We start from the raw sequence: 15,673 nt of genomic DNA on the forward strand, positions 1-15,673 counted from the left end.
CATCGTAAGCATGCGCTGCATTCTCTGTGTTGCTGCAAGTGGCGCTAGAGCAGATTTTCTGTTTTCAGTCAACAACTGTCATGGTGGAGCAGCAATTTGAGGAGTCTTGCCAAACAATTTATACAAAAATATTTAGGACCCCTCATCCCCTCTCCATTCAAATAAAAACAGCAATTGAAAATGCTTGGCAAGAAATTGCAGCTTCCCTAAATTCTGATAACGACACTGTAAAGAGAAAATGGAAACAACTTTGAGACTGACTTGTCCGAGAAATGGAAAGGCATCCACAGCGGAGATGCCGCAACTAGCTGTGGATATTCATTGAAGTTCACTGCCTTTTAACAGTTCTGTGTATAAATATGAAGGTTGTTTAATTGGATAAATACAGGTAAAGGTCATAATATGTGACTACGCATTAATTTACGAAGAGCTTACGACCTAGTTAAGTCTTGCCTTAAGAACGGGTGGTGTAACTAAATTAATCACTGGCTTATTTACAAACTAACTAGTAGTTACTAGGCCCTTAGTGTGAACTTTACGTCCTCTAACGTGAGAACGTATGCACAGCTGATGCAACCCTACCCAGGAAAGCAACACAGCCCCCTCTTCCGAGATGGGGCATTCAAGTGAAAACCTATTTTGTTGATCTAAAAAGAGGCCCACCACAGCGGCGGTAACAACAGTTGCACACAAACCCCAGAACAAAATTACAAAACATGTCTGAAGAGTTTGAGGTCGAAGAATTCTATGACCAGACATTGTTTGAACCAGAGTAGGGCCTACTCGGAAATCAAACTGAGAGAGATGGCAGAACCTAAAGGCAACCTCAGTCACACCATGTCCTAACCAGATGCCAAATGTAATACAATTAAATGTATCGTTTCCATGTTAATCAGACGTTTTGTACTAACCAGCCGGAAAGAGCGACGGGTTGAGTGACGCGTTGATAGCTTGGTTTCTATTAACAGCGTTTCGCCATACAGCCCCACCCATTATGAACTGACACCGGTCCAAAATCTTTGTTATAACAGTATAGTGAAGTTAGCATCTCACTACTCGGCTAAAATCAACTTGATTATTGTTGAGAATGTCACAACGACTGTTCCTGATGTCTCACTATTTTTCGTCAGACTTTTGTCACACATTCCGGTTCAGAATGGAAAAGACGGGACACACACCACCTTCAACCTTTCTCTCAGATTCTTTCAGTTTACTTTCAGTTAAACAATTCAGAAACATTAAAAACCTAAAAAATTATTATACTTTTGCGTCCCTTTTGATTGTTTATTGATAGATGCTGATACATTGTTGGGGAGACTATAACAGTTTCTACACTGGGTTGTCTATATCAATAGCTAACACCTACTGTATTAATGAATCAATGAATGAATGACACACTTACTGTATATAGTTCTTTTCTGACACTACACTCAAAGCGCTATACAAAGTGAACAGGGGGTTCTCTTCAACCACCACCAGTGTGCAGCATCCACTTAACGTGATGCCAGCCATATAGTGCTCCAGTATGCTCATCTCACACCAGTGTAGATGGAAGAGTAGATTGATAGAACCAGTTCACAGTATAATGTTATGAGTCAATAGTCCAGCATAACTTGCATCGATACATTCTGATACATCGCATCCAAATGTAGGGTATATAAAAATATTTGTTGGGAAATGTTGCCGGGTTTCATTTGGCATAGTGTTGTTCTTTGTTTACCAGGCGTTAGACATCAAGTTGACAAAGCGTATTGGTATAGTTCATGTAATTTATCATTTTATTTACAAGTCAAAATATGATAAAACATAATTCATAAAAAGTACAAATATATAGAATCCATGAAGACATAATAGTTTTTATTCTATGCATTAATGCTGTACGTTGTTGCATCACCACAATTCACAAAACAGATTTTAACTCAACACTCTGCTACTACTTATAAATGATATAAATTAAAATGAATTACACTACATTTACATTTACAGCAAATACTCTTACCCAGACCGACTAACAAAGTGCTTGAGTTTTTTCATCTATAATTGAACAGACACATTTCATAGGACTATTTTAATTACATTGACAAGTTTAATCATTGTAACAGTAGCCTACCAATCAAAATAACAACAACAAAAAATCCTCTCGCGTTGATTTTCTCCATTAACCTCCTCGGAGCCGCAGAGTCATGTGGATAGTGCTCTCAGATGTGATGTCATACTCTTGCAACATCTTTCCAGACTCCAGTTGTCTACCGTTATAAATCAGTCTCTGTTGATCCACAGGGACTCTTTCTTTGTTGAAGACCTTACATTTGAGCTGATCGACGGTCTCATCAATGGCAACCTCGTAAGTTCCCGTGGAGCCTTTCTCGTTCTTGACGAACACCTGGAAAGGTCTAGGGTTCGTGATGATCAGCATCACTGTGGATCCCGGGTGCAAACCGTAACTACTGAGGGTTTTGGAATCGTCTTCAAGGTCGATTCGGTGACCGTTATTCGCAGAAAGTTTCTGCTGAGGAGGTGACACGCTGAAGTCCCGCGAAATGAGCTGCTTCAGTTCACCAACTGTGGCGTTGTAGCCCACAGTCAGAGATTTCGAAGCTCCATTAAGTCCCTTTATTATTAGATCCATCACGAGCCTGTCAAATTGAGATAAAAAAAAACCCATTAGTGTTAAATTTCAGCTACTGCAAAAAAAGTTCGATTTTACTTTCATAATGTGCAATATTGTCCTCTTCGTCTTACCGAGATGTTCAAATTTTCAGTTGATTTCTGCTTTTCGGTCTTGAATAGTCTGGTACACCAACATTCAATGATGTGGTTCGTGGCGGAGGCATTATTATAAGGCATGAACATGCCCCTCCTGTTTCGTTTCCGAAAACTTGCTGTGTTACTTTCGGTTTCCATACTGCACTAAATCGCTGACGTATTTGTTGAGAAATCATCGATCAACAGGGTGCACGTAGCATATACATTGTCATCCAAAAATATGCTTCATATTTTTGAGAACGTGATTCAGTTGTTCATCATCATCTACATAAAAAAAGTTTATGTTTATAAATTGTGTCCTGTAGCCTAAGCTATCCCATATATTGGATATGCATATGTTTGTTTTCGGTAATAAACATTAAAAGCAACTTTATTATTGGTATTTTATCCATATAGACCTGTTTTTTTTTGCACTGTATAAACTTATAATATGAACGAAACCAAGTCATCCTGTCAAATTTATTTACCTATTTTCATAAATGACATGCTGTTCAAAAGTTTTGAAACACTTACTCATTCTTTATAATCTTCAAAATAGTCACCATTTGCAGACATTTGCATGTATGTGTGTGTGTGTGTGTGTGTGTAATCAACTAGCTGCTACTCAGAAAAACATCCATAGTAGTTTCAAATCAATTAAATATAAAATGGTTTTATTAGTTGTAAACAATTATCTATATCAGTTTCATGCAGGCTCAAATATAATTTGGAATGTGAAGGTATTCCCCATGATCACGTGACTGATTGGGGAAACCCAGGTGAAGCTGTCACAGAGAGAGGCAACCACACCTTCTCCATTGAAGATCAGAGCAGGGGAGGGTTGTGAGACTGGGCTTTTCAAACCTGCAGTAAAACACATTTAGTTCATCAGCCATTTGTTGATTCTTTACAGAGTGAGGGGGAGTTGTCTTATACTTGTTAATGATTTTCTGGCCTTTCCACACAGGTGCAGGATCGTTGGATGAAAACTGTTTTTTCAACTTTTCAGAGTAGCTTCTTTTAGTCTCTGATTTCCTTTGGCAGTGTGTTGCTGGCCTGGTTGTGCAATATTTTATCCCTACTTCTGTAAGCATGACAAAGCTGTCTGTGTTTTCCTGTAAACAATGCTTTATCATTATTGAAGTATAAATAGAAATGTCCTAGTAGGGATGCACATATTCTCACAGAAACTGATATATGATGTCAAAGTATCTGTAAGCTCGTTCAGGTCTGCATGCCTGCAGCTTCAAAAACACTCCAATCAGTGCATTCAAAGCAGGCTTGTAGTTCCAGCTCAGTCTTAGTCCAACTCTTTACAGTCCTTACTACAGGCTTAGCTGATTTTAGTTTCTGCTTATAGGTCAGGAGAAGATGAACCAGACAGTGATTAGAGAGTGTTAAACTGCATGTGGAAAAGAGCTATGCATCCTTACAGTGGTGTAGAAGTGGTCCAGTATATTTCTATCTCTGTTGGGGCATCTGATGTGTTGCTTGAATTTTGGCAGTTAACGGGTGAGGTTAGCTTTATTAAAATCTCCCAGAATAATGATAAGATTGTCCGGCTGTTGTTGCTCCGTAACTGTATCATCTTCAATGCTGTTATATCTGTACACCAACATTTGTTGATGTAAAAGTATGTTCCACCGCCTCTCGTTTCCCCCCAAAGATTCCGCAATGCAATCTGCTCTGAACAGCTGGAAGCCTGGCGGATGTAACGCGGTGTCTGGATTGGCATCATTCATCCAGGTTTCCGTGAAACACAGAGCAGCAGAGTTAGATAAGTCCTTATTTGTTTGAGTGACTAGAAGCAGTTCATCCATTTTGTCGGCGAGGGAGTGAACATTCACCTGTCCTAAAGCCACGTTGACGAAGCTTCACAAGCGTGCATACTCTGGAAACCCAGGTAAAGCGCTGCACGTCACAGAGAGGGGCAACCACACCTGCTCCATTCTGGACTTTTCGACATTCTACACTGGACAATACGTTATATATATTGACCTTAAAGGAATATACCGGGTTTAAAACTTGTTCAGCTCAATTGACACCAACTGTGGCATAAAATGTATTACAACAAAAATGTATCTTTACTCATCCCTTCTTTTCTTTGAAAAAGCAAAAATCTTGGTTACAGTGAGGCACTTTCGATGGAAGTGAATGGGGCCAATTTTTGGAGGGTTTAAAGACAGAAATGTGAAACTTGTAATTTTATAAACATTCTTATATTAATTCTTCTGTTAAAATTTGAGTATTATTTGAGCTGTAAAGTTGTTCAAATCCCCGCTTGTTGGACGCTTACGGTGTCACATCGCCAGACGTAAAGGGAAAGATGTGGCACGACATGTGGTAAGTCGTCTTGCCCCAGATAGGAGGTTATTGTATCAAATTTTCACAGGCATCTAGAAAATTCTGACACTAATGTGGCAATTATCAAACTCAGACAGGCTTTGTAATGACTCTAACAGTAAACTCAACAGACATAACATATTGTATTAAGATAGAGAAATATGGCTTGTTTATTGATAGATTTTGACTAGGACAGTTGCTACAGTGGGCGGTCTTTGGATCTCTATATCAATGGCCAGCATCTACAGTATGAAGTTATGAGTCAATAGTCCAGCATAACCCTGATAGCACATGTTCATCAACAGACGTCTATTTGATGTGTTTTCTCATCTGCAATACGTCTAAAAGACGTTTCCTCTCAGAAGGCAATAAGACATTCAGCAGATTGAAACGTTGTTTTAGAATGTTTGTAAATCTGATCTTTTTAAGATGCTTAAGATGTTAATTAGATTGTGTTGCATTCCAGATGAAAAGATCTAAAACATTAATCTCGCATATATATATATATATACGTGTGCTATCTGGGAATGCTTGTATTGATGCATTCTGATACATAACATCCAAATGTAGACTACACAAAAATATTTGTTTAAAACTGTCAGTCAGTATGATATGTGGCATTTTGTTGCATTCCTGATAGTACACGTACGTCACCTATACAGTAGACGTCTATTTGATGTGTGTTTACATCTGGAAGATGTATTTTTTAAGGTTGTTTACTCATCTGCAATACGCCTAAAAGACGCTTCCTCTCAGATGTCAGTAAGACATTGAATAGATGTCTTTGAGATGTTTATGATTAAGAATGTTTGTAAATCTGATCTTTTTAAAGGTGCACTCAGTAATTGTAATCCAGAACACTTTTTGTCAAATTCTGCCAAATATCTCCTCACAGTCTGCTAGCTGCAACAGGGTGTGGTTATTGAGCGTGCACAGGACAGGGGGTGGGGGCAGAGCAAGAGGGAAATAATTAGAAGGCCTAAACATACTTCAGCCAAGTACACAAACGCAGATGCACCTTGCTACGCAAGCTTGATTGAACACGTCATTGCGTAGTGAAATGTTTCAGTGCTCAATTCATAACTCATCGTAAGCATGCACTGCATTCTCTGTGTTGCTGCAAGTGGCGCTAGAGCAGATTTTCTGTTTTCAGTCAACAACTGTCATGGTGGAGCAGCAGTTTGAGGAGTCTTGCCAAACAATTTATACAAAAATATTTAGGACCCCTCGTCCCCTCTCCATTCAAATAAAAACAGCAATTGAAAATGCTTGGCAAGAAATTGCAGCTTCCCTAAATTCTGATAACGACACTGTAAAGAGAAAATGGAAACAACTTTGAGACTGATTTGTCCGAGAAATGGAAAGGCATCCACAGCGGAGATGCCGCAACTAGCTGTGGATATTCATTGAAGTTCACTGCCTTTTAACAGTTCTGTGTATAAATATGAAGGTTGTTTAATTGGATAAATACAGGTAAAGGTCATAATATGTGACTACGCATTAATTTACGTAAGAGCTTACTGACCTAGTTAAGTCTTGCCTTAAGAACGGGTGGTGTAACTAAATTAATCACTGGCTTATTTACAAACTAACTAGTATTTACTAGGCCCTTAGTGTGAACTTTACGTCCTCTAACGTGAGAACGTATGCACAGCTGATGCAACCCTACCCAGGAAAGCAACACAGCCCCCTCTTCCGAGATGGGGCATTCAAGTGAAAACCTATTTTGTTGATCTAAAAAGAGGCCCACCACAGCGGCGGTAACAACAGTTGCACACAAACCCCAGAACAAAATTACAAAACATGTCTGAAGAGTTTGAGGTCGAAGAATTCTATGACCAGACATTGTTTGAACCAGAGTAGGGCCTACTCGGAAATCAAACTGAGAGAGATGGCAGAACCTAAAGGCAACCTCAGTCACACCATGTCCTAACCAGATGCCAAATGTAATACAATTAAATGTATCGTTTCCATGTTAATCAGACGTTTTGTACTAACCAGCCGGAAAGAGCGACGCGTTGATAGCTTGGTTTCTATTAACAGCGTTTCGCCATACAGCCCCACCCATTATGAACTGACACCGGTCCAAAATCTTTGTTATAACAGTATAGTGAAGTTAGCATCTCACTACTCGGCTAAAATCAACTTGATTATTGTTGAGAATGTCACAACGACTGTTCCTGATGTCTCACTATTTTTCGTCAGACTTTTGTCACACATTCCGGTTCAGAATGGAAAAGACGGGACACACACCACCTTCAACCTTTCTCTCAGATTCTTTCAGTTTACTTTCAGTTAAACAATTCAGAAACATTAAAAACCTAAAAAATTATTATACTTTTGCGTCCCTTTTGATTGTTTATTGATAGATGCTGATACATTGTTGTGGAGACCTGTTTCTACACTGGGTTGACTATATCAATAGCTAACACCTACTGTATTAATGAATCAATGAATGAATGACACACTTACTGTATATAGTTCTTTTCTGACACTACACTCAAAGCGCTATACAAAGTGAACAGGGGGTTCTCTTCAACCACCACCAGTGTGCAGCATCCACTTAACGTGATGCCAGCCATATAGTGCTCCAGTATGCTCATCTCACACCAGTGTAGATGGAAGAGTAGATTGATAGAACCAGTTCACAGGATAATGTTATGAGTCAATAGTCCAGCATAACTTGCATCGATACATTCTGATACATCGCATCCAAATGTAGGGTATATAAAAATATTTGTTGGGAAATGTTGCCGGGTTTCATTTGGCATAGTGTTGTTCTTTGTTTACCAGGCATTAGACATCAAGTTGACAAAGCGTATTGGTATAGTTCATGTAATTTATCATTTTATTTACAAGTCAATATATGATAAAACATAATTCATAAAAAGTACAAATATATAGAATCCATGAAGATATAATAGTTTTTATTCTATGTATTAATGCTGTACGTTGTTGCATCACCACAATTCACAAAACAGATTTTAACTCAACACTCTGCTACTACTTATAAATGATATAAATTAAAATTAATTACACTCCATTTACATTTACAGCAAATACTCTTACCCAGACCGACTAACAAAGTGCTTTAGTTTTTTCATCTATAATTGAACAGACACATTTCATAGGACTATTTTAATTACATTGACAAGTTTAATCATTGTAACAGTAGCCTACCAATCAAAATAACAACAACAAAAAATCCTCTCGCGTTGATTTTCTCCATTAACCTCCTCGGAGCCACAGAGTCATGTGGATAGTGCTCTCAGATGTGATGTCGTACTCTTGCAACATCTTTCCAGACTCCAGTTGTCTACCGTTATAAATCAGTCTCTGTTGATCCACAGGGACTCTTTCTTTGTTGAAGACCTTACATTTGAGCTGATCGACGGTCTCATCAATGGCAACCTCGTAAGTTCCCGTGGAGCCTTTCTCGTTCTTGACGAACACCTGGAAAGGTCTAGGGTTCGTGATGATCAGCATCACTGTGGATCCCGGGTGCAAACCGTAACTACTGAGGGTTTTGCAATCGTCTTCAAGGTCGATTCGGTGACCGTTATTCGCAGAAAGTTTCTGCTGAGGAGGTGACACGCTGAAGTCCCGCGAAATGAGCTGCTTCAGTTCACCAACTGTGGCGTTGTAGCCCACAGTCAGAGATTTCGACGTTCCATTAAGTCCCTTTATTATTAGATCCATCACGAGCCTGTCAAATTGAGATAAAAAAAAAACATTAGTGTACAATTTCAGCTACTGCAGCATCCTTTCATTAATTAAAAGTTTGATTTTACTTTCATAATGTGCAATATTGTCCTCTGCGTCTTACCGAGATGTTCAAATTTTCAGTTGATTTCTGCTTTTCGGTCTTGAATAGTCTGGTACATCAACATTCAATGATGTGGTTCGTGGCGGAGGCATTATTATAAGGCATGAACATGCCCCTCCTGTTTCGTTTCCGAAAACTTGCTGTGTTACTTTCGGTTTCCATACTGCACAAAATCGCTGACGTATTTGTTGAGAAATCATCGATCAACAGGGTGCACGTAGCATATACATTGTCATCCAAAAATATGCTTCATATTTTTGAGAACGTGATTCAGTTGTTCATCATCATCAACATAAAAAAAATTTATGTTTATAAATTGTGTCCTGTAGCCTATGCATTTATATTGGATATGCATATGTTTGTTTTCGGTAATAAACATTAAAAGCAACTTTATTATTGGTATTTTATCCATATAGACCTGTTTTTTTTTGCACTGTATAAACTTATAATATGAACGAAACCAAGTCATCCTGTCAAATTTATTGACCTATTTTCATAAATGACATGCTGTTCAAAAGTTTTGAAACACTTACTCATTCTTTATAATCTTCAAAGTAGTCACCATTTGCAGACATTTGCATGTATGTGTGTGTGTGTGTGTGTGTGTGTGTGTGTGTGTAATCAACTAGCTGCTACTCAGAAAAACATCCATAGTAGTTTCAAATCAATTAAATATAAAATGGTTTTATTAGTTGTAAACAATTATCTATATCAGTTTCATGCAGGCACAAATATAATTTGGAATGTGAAGGTATTCCCCATGATCACGTGACTGATTGGGGAAACCCAGGTGAAGCTGTCACAGAGAGAGGCAACCACACCTTCTCCATTGAAGATCAGAGCAGGGGAGGGTTGTGAGACTGGGCTTTTCAAACCTGCAGTAAAACACATTTAGTTCATCAGCCATTTGTTGATTCTTTACAGAGTGAGGGGGAGTTGTCTTATACTTGTTAATGATTTTCTGGCCTTTCCACACAGGTGCAGGATCGTTGGATGAAAACTGTTTTTTCAACTTTTCAGAGTAGCTTCTTTTAGTCTCTGATTTCCTTTGGCAGTGTGTTGCTGGCCTGGTTGTGCAATATTTTATCTCTACTTCTGTAAGCATGAAAAAGCTGTCTGTGTTTTCCTGTAAACAATGCTTTATCATTATTGAAGTATAAATAGAAATGTCCTAGTAGGGATGCACATATTCTCACAGAAACTGATATATGATGTCAAAGTATCTGTAAGCTCGTTCAGGTCTGCATGCCTGCAGCTTCAAAAACACTCCAATCAGTGCATTCAAAGCAGGCTTGTAGTTCCAGCTCAGTCTTAGTCCAACTCTTTACAGTCCTTACTACAGGCTTAGCTGATTTTAGTTTCTGCTTATAGGTCAGGAGAAGATGAACCAGACAGTGATTAGAGAGTCTTAAACTGCATGTGGAAAAGAGCTATGCATCCTTACAGTGGTGTAGAAGTGGTCCAGTATATTTCTATCTCTGTTGGGGCATCTGATGTGTTGCTTGAATTTTGGCAGTTAACGGGTGAGGTTAGCTTTATTAAAATCTCCCAGAATAATGATAAGATTGTCCGGCTGTTGTTGCTCTGTAACTGTATCATCTTCAATGCTGTTATATCTGTACACCAACATTTGTTGATGTAAAAGTATGTTCCACCGCCTCTCGTTTCCCCTGAAGATTCCGCAATGCAATCTGCTCTGAACAGCTGGAAGCCTGGCGGATGTAACGCGGTGTCTGGGATGGCATCATTCATCCAGGTTTCCGTGAAACACAGAGCAGCAGAGTTAGATAAGTCCTTATTTGTTTGAGTGACTAGAAGCAGTTCATCCATTTTGTTGGCGAGGGAGTGAACATTCACCTGTAGTAAAGCCACGCTGACGAAGCTTCACAAGAGTGCATACTCTGGAAACCCAGGTAAAGCGCTGCACGTCACAGAGAGGGGCAACCACACCTGCTCCATTCTGGACTTTTCGACATTTTACACTGGACAATACGTTATATATATTGACCTTAAAGGAATATTCCGGGTTTAAAACTTGTTCAGCTTAATTGACACCATCTGTGGCATAAAATGTATTACAACAAAAATGTATCTTTACTCATCCCTCCTTTTCTTTGAAAAAGCAAAAATCTTGGTTACAGTGAGGCACTTTCAATGGAAGTGAATGGGGCCAATATTTGGAGGGTTTAAAGACAGAAATGTGAAGCTTGTAATTTTATAAACATTCTTATATTAATTCTTCTGTTAAAATATGTGTATTATTTGAGCTGTAAAGTTGTTTTAATCCCCGTTTGTTGGACGTTTACGGTGTCACATCGCCAGACGTAAAGCGAAAGATGTGGCACGACGTCTTGCCCCAGATAGGCATCTAGAAAATTCTGACTCTAAAGTGGCAATTATCAAACTCAGACAGGCTTTGAAATTACTCTAACAGTAAACTCAACAGACACTACATCACATATTGTATTAAGATAGAGAAATATGGCTTGTTTATTGATAGATTTTGACTTGGACAGTTGCTACAGTGGACGGTCTTTGGATCTCTATATCAATGGCCAGCATCTACAGTATGAAGTTATGAGTCAATAGTCCAGCATAACCCTGATAGCACATGTCCATCAACAGACATCTATTTGATGTGTGTTTTCACCTGGAAGACGTATTTTTATTTTTTTTTACATTGTTTGCTCATCTGCAATACGTCTAAAAGACGTTTCCTCTCAGAAGGCAATAAGACATTCAGCAGATTGAAACGTTGTTTTAGAATGTTTGTAAATCTGATCTTTTTAAGATGCTTAAGATGTTAATTAGATTGTGTTGCTTTCCAGATGAAAAGATCTAAAACATTAATCTCGCATATATATATATATATATATATATATGTGCTATCTGGGAATGCTTGTATTGATGCATTCTGATACATAACATCCAAATGTAGACTACACAAAAATATTTGTTTAAAACTGTCAGTCAGTATGATATGTGGCATAGTGTTATTGTTCTTTGTTTATCAGGCATAAGACAATAAAGTTGACAAAGCACAATGCATGGTTTAGTTCAGACATTTTTATTTTTCAAGACAAAATATAATTCAACATCACTCATAAAAAGTGAACAAATATATTACATAAAGGCATAATTTAGCTTATTCCATGTATTAATACAATTGTTGCATTCCTGATAGTACACGTACGTCACAGTAGACGTCTATTTGATGTGTGTTTACATCTGGAAGATATATTTTTTACGGTTGTTTACTCATCTGCAATACGTCTAAAAGACGTTTCCTCTCGTATGTCAATAAGACATTCACTAGATGTCTTTGAGATGTTTATGATTAAGAATGTTTGTAAATCTGATCTTTTTAAAGGTGCACACACTAATTGTAATCCAGTACACTTTTTGTCAAATTCTGCCAAATATCTCCTCACAATCTGCTAGCTGTCCATTCTGTGGGTGGGCTGTAAGAAAAATATAGTATTTGTATACAGCCCTGGCTCTGTAAATGGAACAAAAACAAAGTGGATCGGACTCGATCCACACAACACTACTACAGCCATTCAGCAACAGGGGGTGGGGGGGGCAGAGCAAGAGGGAAATAATTAGAAGAGCGACGGCAAATCTGGCTGATGCGAACTTTTTAAACTCCAAGGAGGACAAATTAAAAACAGATCAAGATAAAAATGGTCAGATGAATGCAAGTTAAAAAAGAAGGATTATGATAAGTCGAGGGCTAGGAGCCGCGTCAACATCGGCGAGGCTTTTCACAGTGGAGGTAAATAAGTAAGAGGTAAAAGGCTTGAAGACGGATGCAGAAGTTGCTCTTTTTCTTCTCGATAGGTGGGTAACATAAATTTAGCAATGTTTCACAGAACCCATTTATGCTGTTGTTGTGATGTTATATTTAGTAGCAGGAGAGTTGTGAGTGGCTGGAGCTGGTGTGTAAAATTTTGGGGGTGAAGCTTCCAAAGGAGCACTGAAGGGAGGGGTGTGTTTGTTTTGGCAGATGTTATTTAGAATGTGATGATTTTCAGATGAAAATATCTAAAACAAACATATCAGAGGCATACGTGTATTATCTGGGTTAATCAAAATTCACAAAACAGATTTTAACTCAACATTCTGCTACTACTGAGTGAAATAGGCCTATAACTTACACTACATTTACATTTAAAGCAGACACTCTTATTAGAATCCTTCTAAAAACGGGACATTACAAGCTAAAGGCGCGGTCACTCATACCCTTTGCACAGCTAAATTCCACAGGCGAAGATGGCATGGCCGGATGTTGAGCGCGCTTGAATTCAGCCAAATGTAACTGCCAAACAGCTTCTTATTAATTCCGCATAACACACTCGTTTATCTGTGTCGAAGCACTGCCCACTCAGAGGTCACTACCAAACCAATCAACTTATTATTGGTCAACGCAGCGAAAGTTCGCTGCAAAGTTCACCTTCATGCGAACTCCGCAAAGGGAGATTTTTCGCCACCGGACATCCATCGAGCGAAATTCGCGATCACGCGGATTCCCATTAAGATGATTGTAATTTCGCCCGCGGAATTTTGATGATGCCGTGCTAAGGTATGTGTGACTGCGCCCTAGCTTATAATAGCATAAGTCGGTGATCTCATATACATTCTAGGGCGGTACACTGACCGGCCTTTTTTTTTTTTTTTTAATTTACTTTTATCTATGCATGTCTGGATACTTCATTACGCTGAATAAACTGCTTTTGTGTGGAAACAGCTAATCATTTAATGAAATGACCACCTGTCCGGTAATCTTCAACATGTTATACACTAAACAATATTTTTTGGAAATAATGTGTGGAGTTTACTAAGATAAATGCTGTATTATAAGAGGAAACAATTTTGCGACAGGTACGACTCTCCCCATTCATTTGTATGGTATCCGCAAACGGTGACTAATTGTCGTAACATGCTAGTTGACCGTTACACTCTCTCCTGTGGTAAAATCGCGGAGGTTGTTTTCTATATAGAGGATCCCCGCTATTATCTAGAGCAGAGTGATTATCTAGAGTGATGATCTACTTTTAAATGACCAACTCAGTAAGATCTACCAACTAAAAAAACACAGTTTCATTTCAAATAAGAAAATGCTTGTTGGGAATACTGCATGTATCCCTAAATGGAATTCATCTTCTAATTAATAAAAACATATATAATAATGTTAAATGTTGATATCATTCAGTTTTAAAACTAAACAAGTCCAAGGACTTCTGAGACCAGAGCGCGAAATTGCGATGCTACTGCCCGGATTAGGCAAAACTGTCTGATTCATTCAGTTTTGCCTAATCCGGGCAGTTGTAGGCTATCGCAATTTCGCGCTCTGTTCTCAGAAGTCATTTGAAGGCGAGTATGCGCAAACCTAGTTGTCATGGCAACTGAATAAACAAAACATAGCCTGGTCAATATTTACTCGTCAAGTGCAAGTCAGACAGAAACTAAAAGAAGGAAAGACATAAAATTTATTTGTATTAAAATTGTGTGCGATCTACCAGCATTGCCTTTGCGATCGACTGGTAGATTGCGATCGACGTATTGGGCACCCCTGATCTAGAGCGACAAACAAAAAGTGCTTTAGTCTTTACTTCTTAACCTTCTATGATTGAACAGATACATTTTAGGACTATTTTGCCTACTGTGGCACGTTTAATCAATACAACAACAACAAAAAAATGTGAGTTATTTTTCTTCATGAACCACCTCGGAGTCGCAGAGTCATTTGAATGGTGCTGCGAGGTTTGATGTCATAATCTTGCAACTTTTTTCCAGCCTCCAGGGGACAACTGTTGCAAGTCAGCATCTGCTGATCCACAGGGACTCTTTCTTTGTTGAAGATCTTTGCCTGAAGTTGATCTACGGTCTCATTGATGGAAACATCGTACGTTCCTATGAAGCCTTTCACGTTCTTCACGAACACCTGAAATGGTTTAGGGTCCGTGATGAACAGAGCTACAGTGGATCCTGAGGGTATCCCGTAACTACTGAGGGTTTTGGAATCGTCTTCAAGGTCGATTCGGTGACCGTTATTAGCAGAAAGTTTCTGCTCAGAAGGGTGATCTTTGAAGACCTCCGATATGCGCTGCTTGAGCTCACCAACTGTGGCGTTGCTGTCCACAGTCAGACAGCTCGTTTCTCCAGACATCCGTATTACTTCCAGCTCCATCATGATACTGACACAATTAGGTAAACAGAAGAAAAATCCCAACAACTTTAATGCAGGCAATACTCTACTCATTCAACTTCTCTGATGCATTATACAAGTCTGATCTTTCTTTTGCATACTTTTAATTATGATTCATGTAATATTAGTCAATAAATCATGTTTCAATGGAGTAAACGACTTACTGAGCTGTTGACGTCTTCCGCTGAATAGTAGCCTATTAGTTTGTTTATGGGAATCACACTGATTGAACTCGCATCTAAATAATTTGGCACCTGGCAGAGTTTATAAGGCATCAACTCGTGCCCCGCCTCTAAACTATGTTTCGTTTACGAAGACTTGCTCAGTAACTTTCGGTTTCCATTCTCCATCTAATCGCTGATGTAAGTTCTTAGAAATCATCGAACAACAAGTTGCACACAGAAAATTGGCATATCTGGTTAACCAAGAAAGTATTTTGCTTGAATATATTTATTAAAAAAAACACACACAAAAAAACACAAACTTGAATAAATAATAATTGTCATTAGTTACGTTAAATATAGTATTATAAGATACACTATATATAAAAC

General features: G+C 38.5%; 3 protein-coding genes across 4 annotated transcripts in view; all 3 read right to left on the reverse strand.

Moving 5' to 3' along the window:
• LOC127627548 (polyubiquitin-like) overlaps positions 1 to 2,798 on the reverse strand; it is a 7,150-nt gene extending 4,352 nt beyond the window's left edge. Inside the window, exon 1 of the mRNA XM_052103999.1 lies at positions 2,743 to 2,798. The gene's annotated coding sequence lies outside the window, so the exon portion shown is untranslated. The remainder of the gene's footprint in view (positions 1 to 2,742) is intronic.
• On the reverse strand, positions 1,770 to 9,008 carry LOC127627536 (polyubiquitin-like). Of its 2 annotated transcripts, none has more exons than XM_052103980.1 (2): positions 8,915 to 9,008; positions 1,770 to 2,636 (listed from the first exon to the last, which is right to left on the reverse strand). In XM_052103980.1, exon 2 carries the CDS (start codon positions 2,627 to 2,629, stop codon positions 2,159 to 2,161), a length of 471 nt encoding a protein of 156 aa, XP_051959940.1. In that variant the 5' UTR covers positions 2,630 to 2,636; positions 8,915 to 9,008; the 3' UTR covers positions 1,770 to 2,158. The 2 variants fall into 2 exon arrangements, with proteins under 2 accessions (XP_051959940.1, XP_051959949.1); XM_052103989.1 differs by lacking the exon at positions 1,770 to 2,636 and adding an exon at positions 7,924 to 8,794 and having other exon boundaries at positions 8,915 to 8,973.
• A 2,967-nt stretch (positions 9,009 to 11,975) lies between these two features.
• Positions 11,976 to 15,391, reverse strand: LOC127629205 (uncharacterized). The gene is made up of 2 exons (XM_052106329.1): positions 15,287 to 15,391; positions 11,976 to 15,111 (listed from the first exon to the last, which is right to left on the reverse strand). Exon 2 carries the CDS (start codon positions 15,105 to 15,107, stop codon positions 14,631 to 14,633), a length of 477 nt encoding a protein of 158 aa, XP_051962289.1. The 5' UTR covers positions 15,108 to 15,111; positions 15,287 to 15,391; the 3' UTR covers positions 11,976 to 14,630.
• Positions 15,392 to 15,673: the final 282 nt, after the last annotated feature.

This window comes from Xyrauchen texanus, chromosome 3 (assembly GCF_025860055.1).
Source record: "Xyrauchen texanus isolate HMW12.3.18 chromosome 3, RBS_HiC_50CHRs, whole genome shotgun sequence".
Classification (NCBI taxonomy): domain Eukaryota; kingdom Metazoa; phylum Chordata; class Actinopteri; order Cypriniformes; family Catostomidae; genus Xyrauchen; species Xyrauchen texanus.

Bases quoted from the DNA above. Each gene is read 5' to 3' on its own strand.
- LOC127629205 (XM_052106329.1), bottom strand. From the start codon at position 15,107: ATGATGGAGCTGGAAGTAATACGGATGTCTGGAGAAACGAGCTGTCTG.
- LOC127627536 (XM_052103980.1), bottom strand. From the start codon at position 2,629: ATGGATCTAATAATAAAGGGACTTAATGGAGCTTCGAAATCTCTGACT.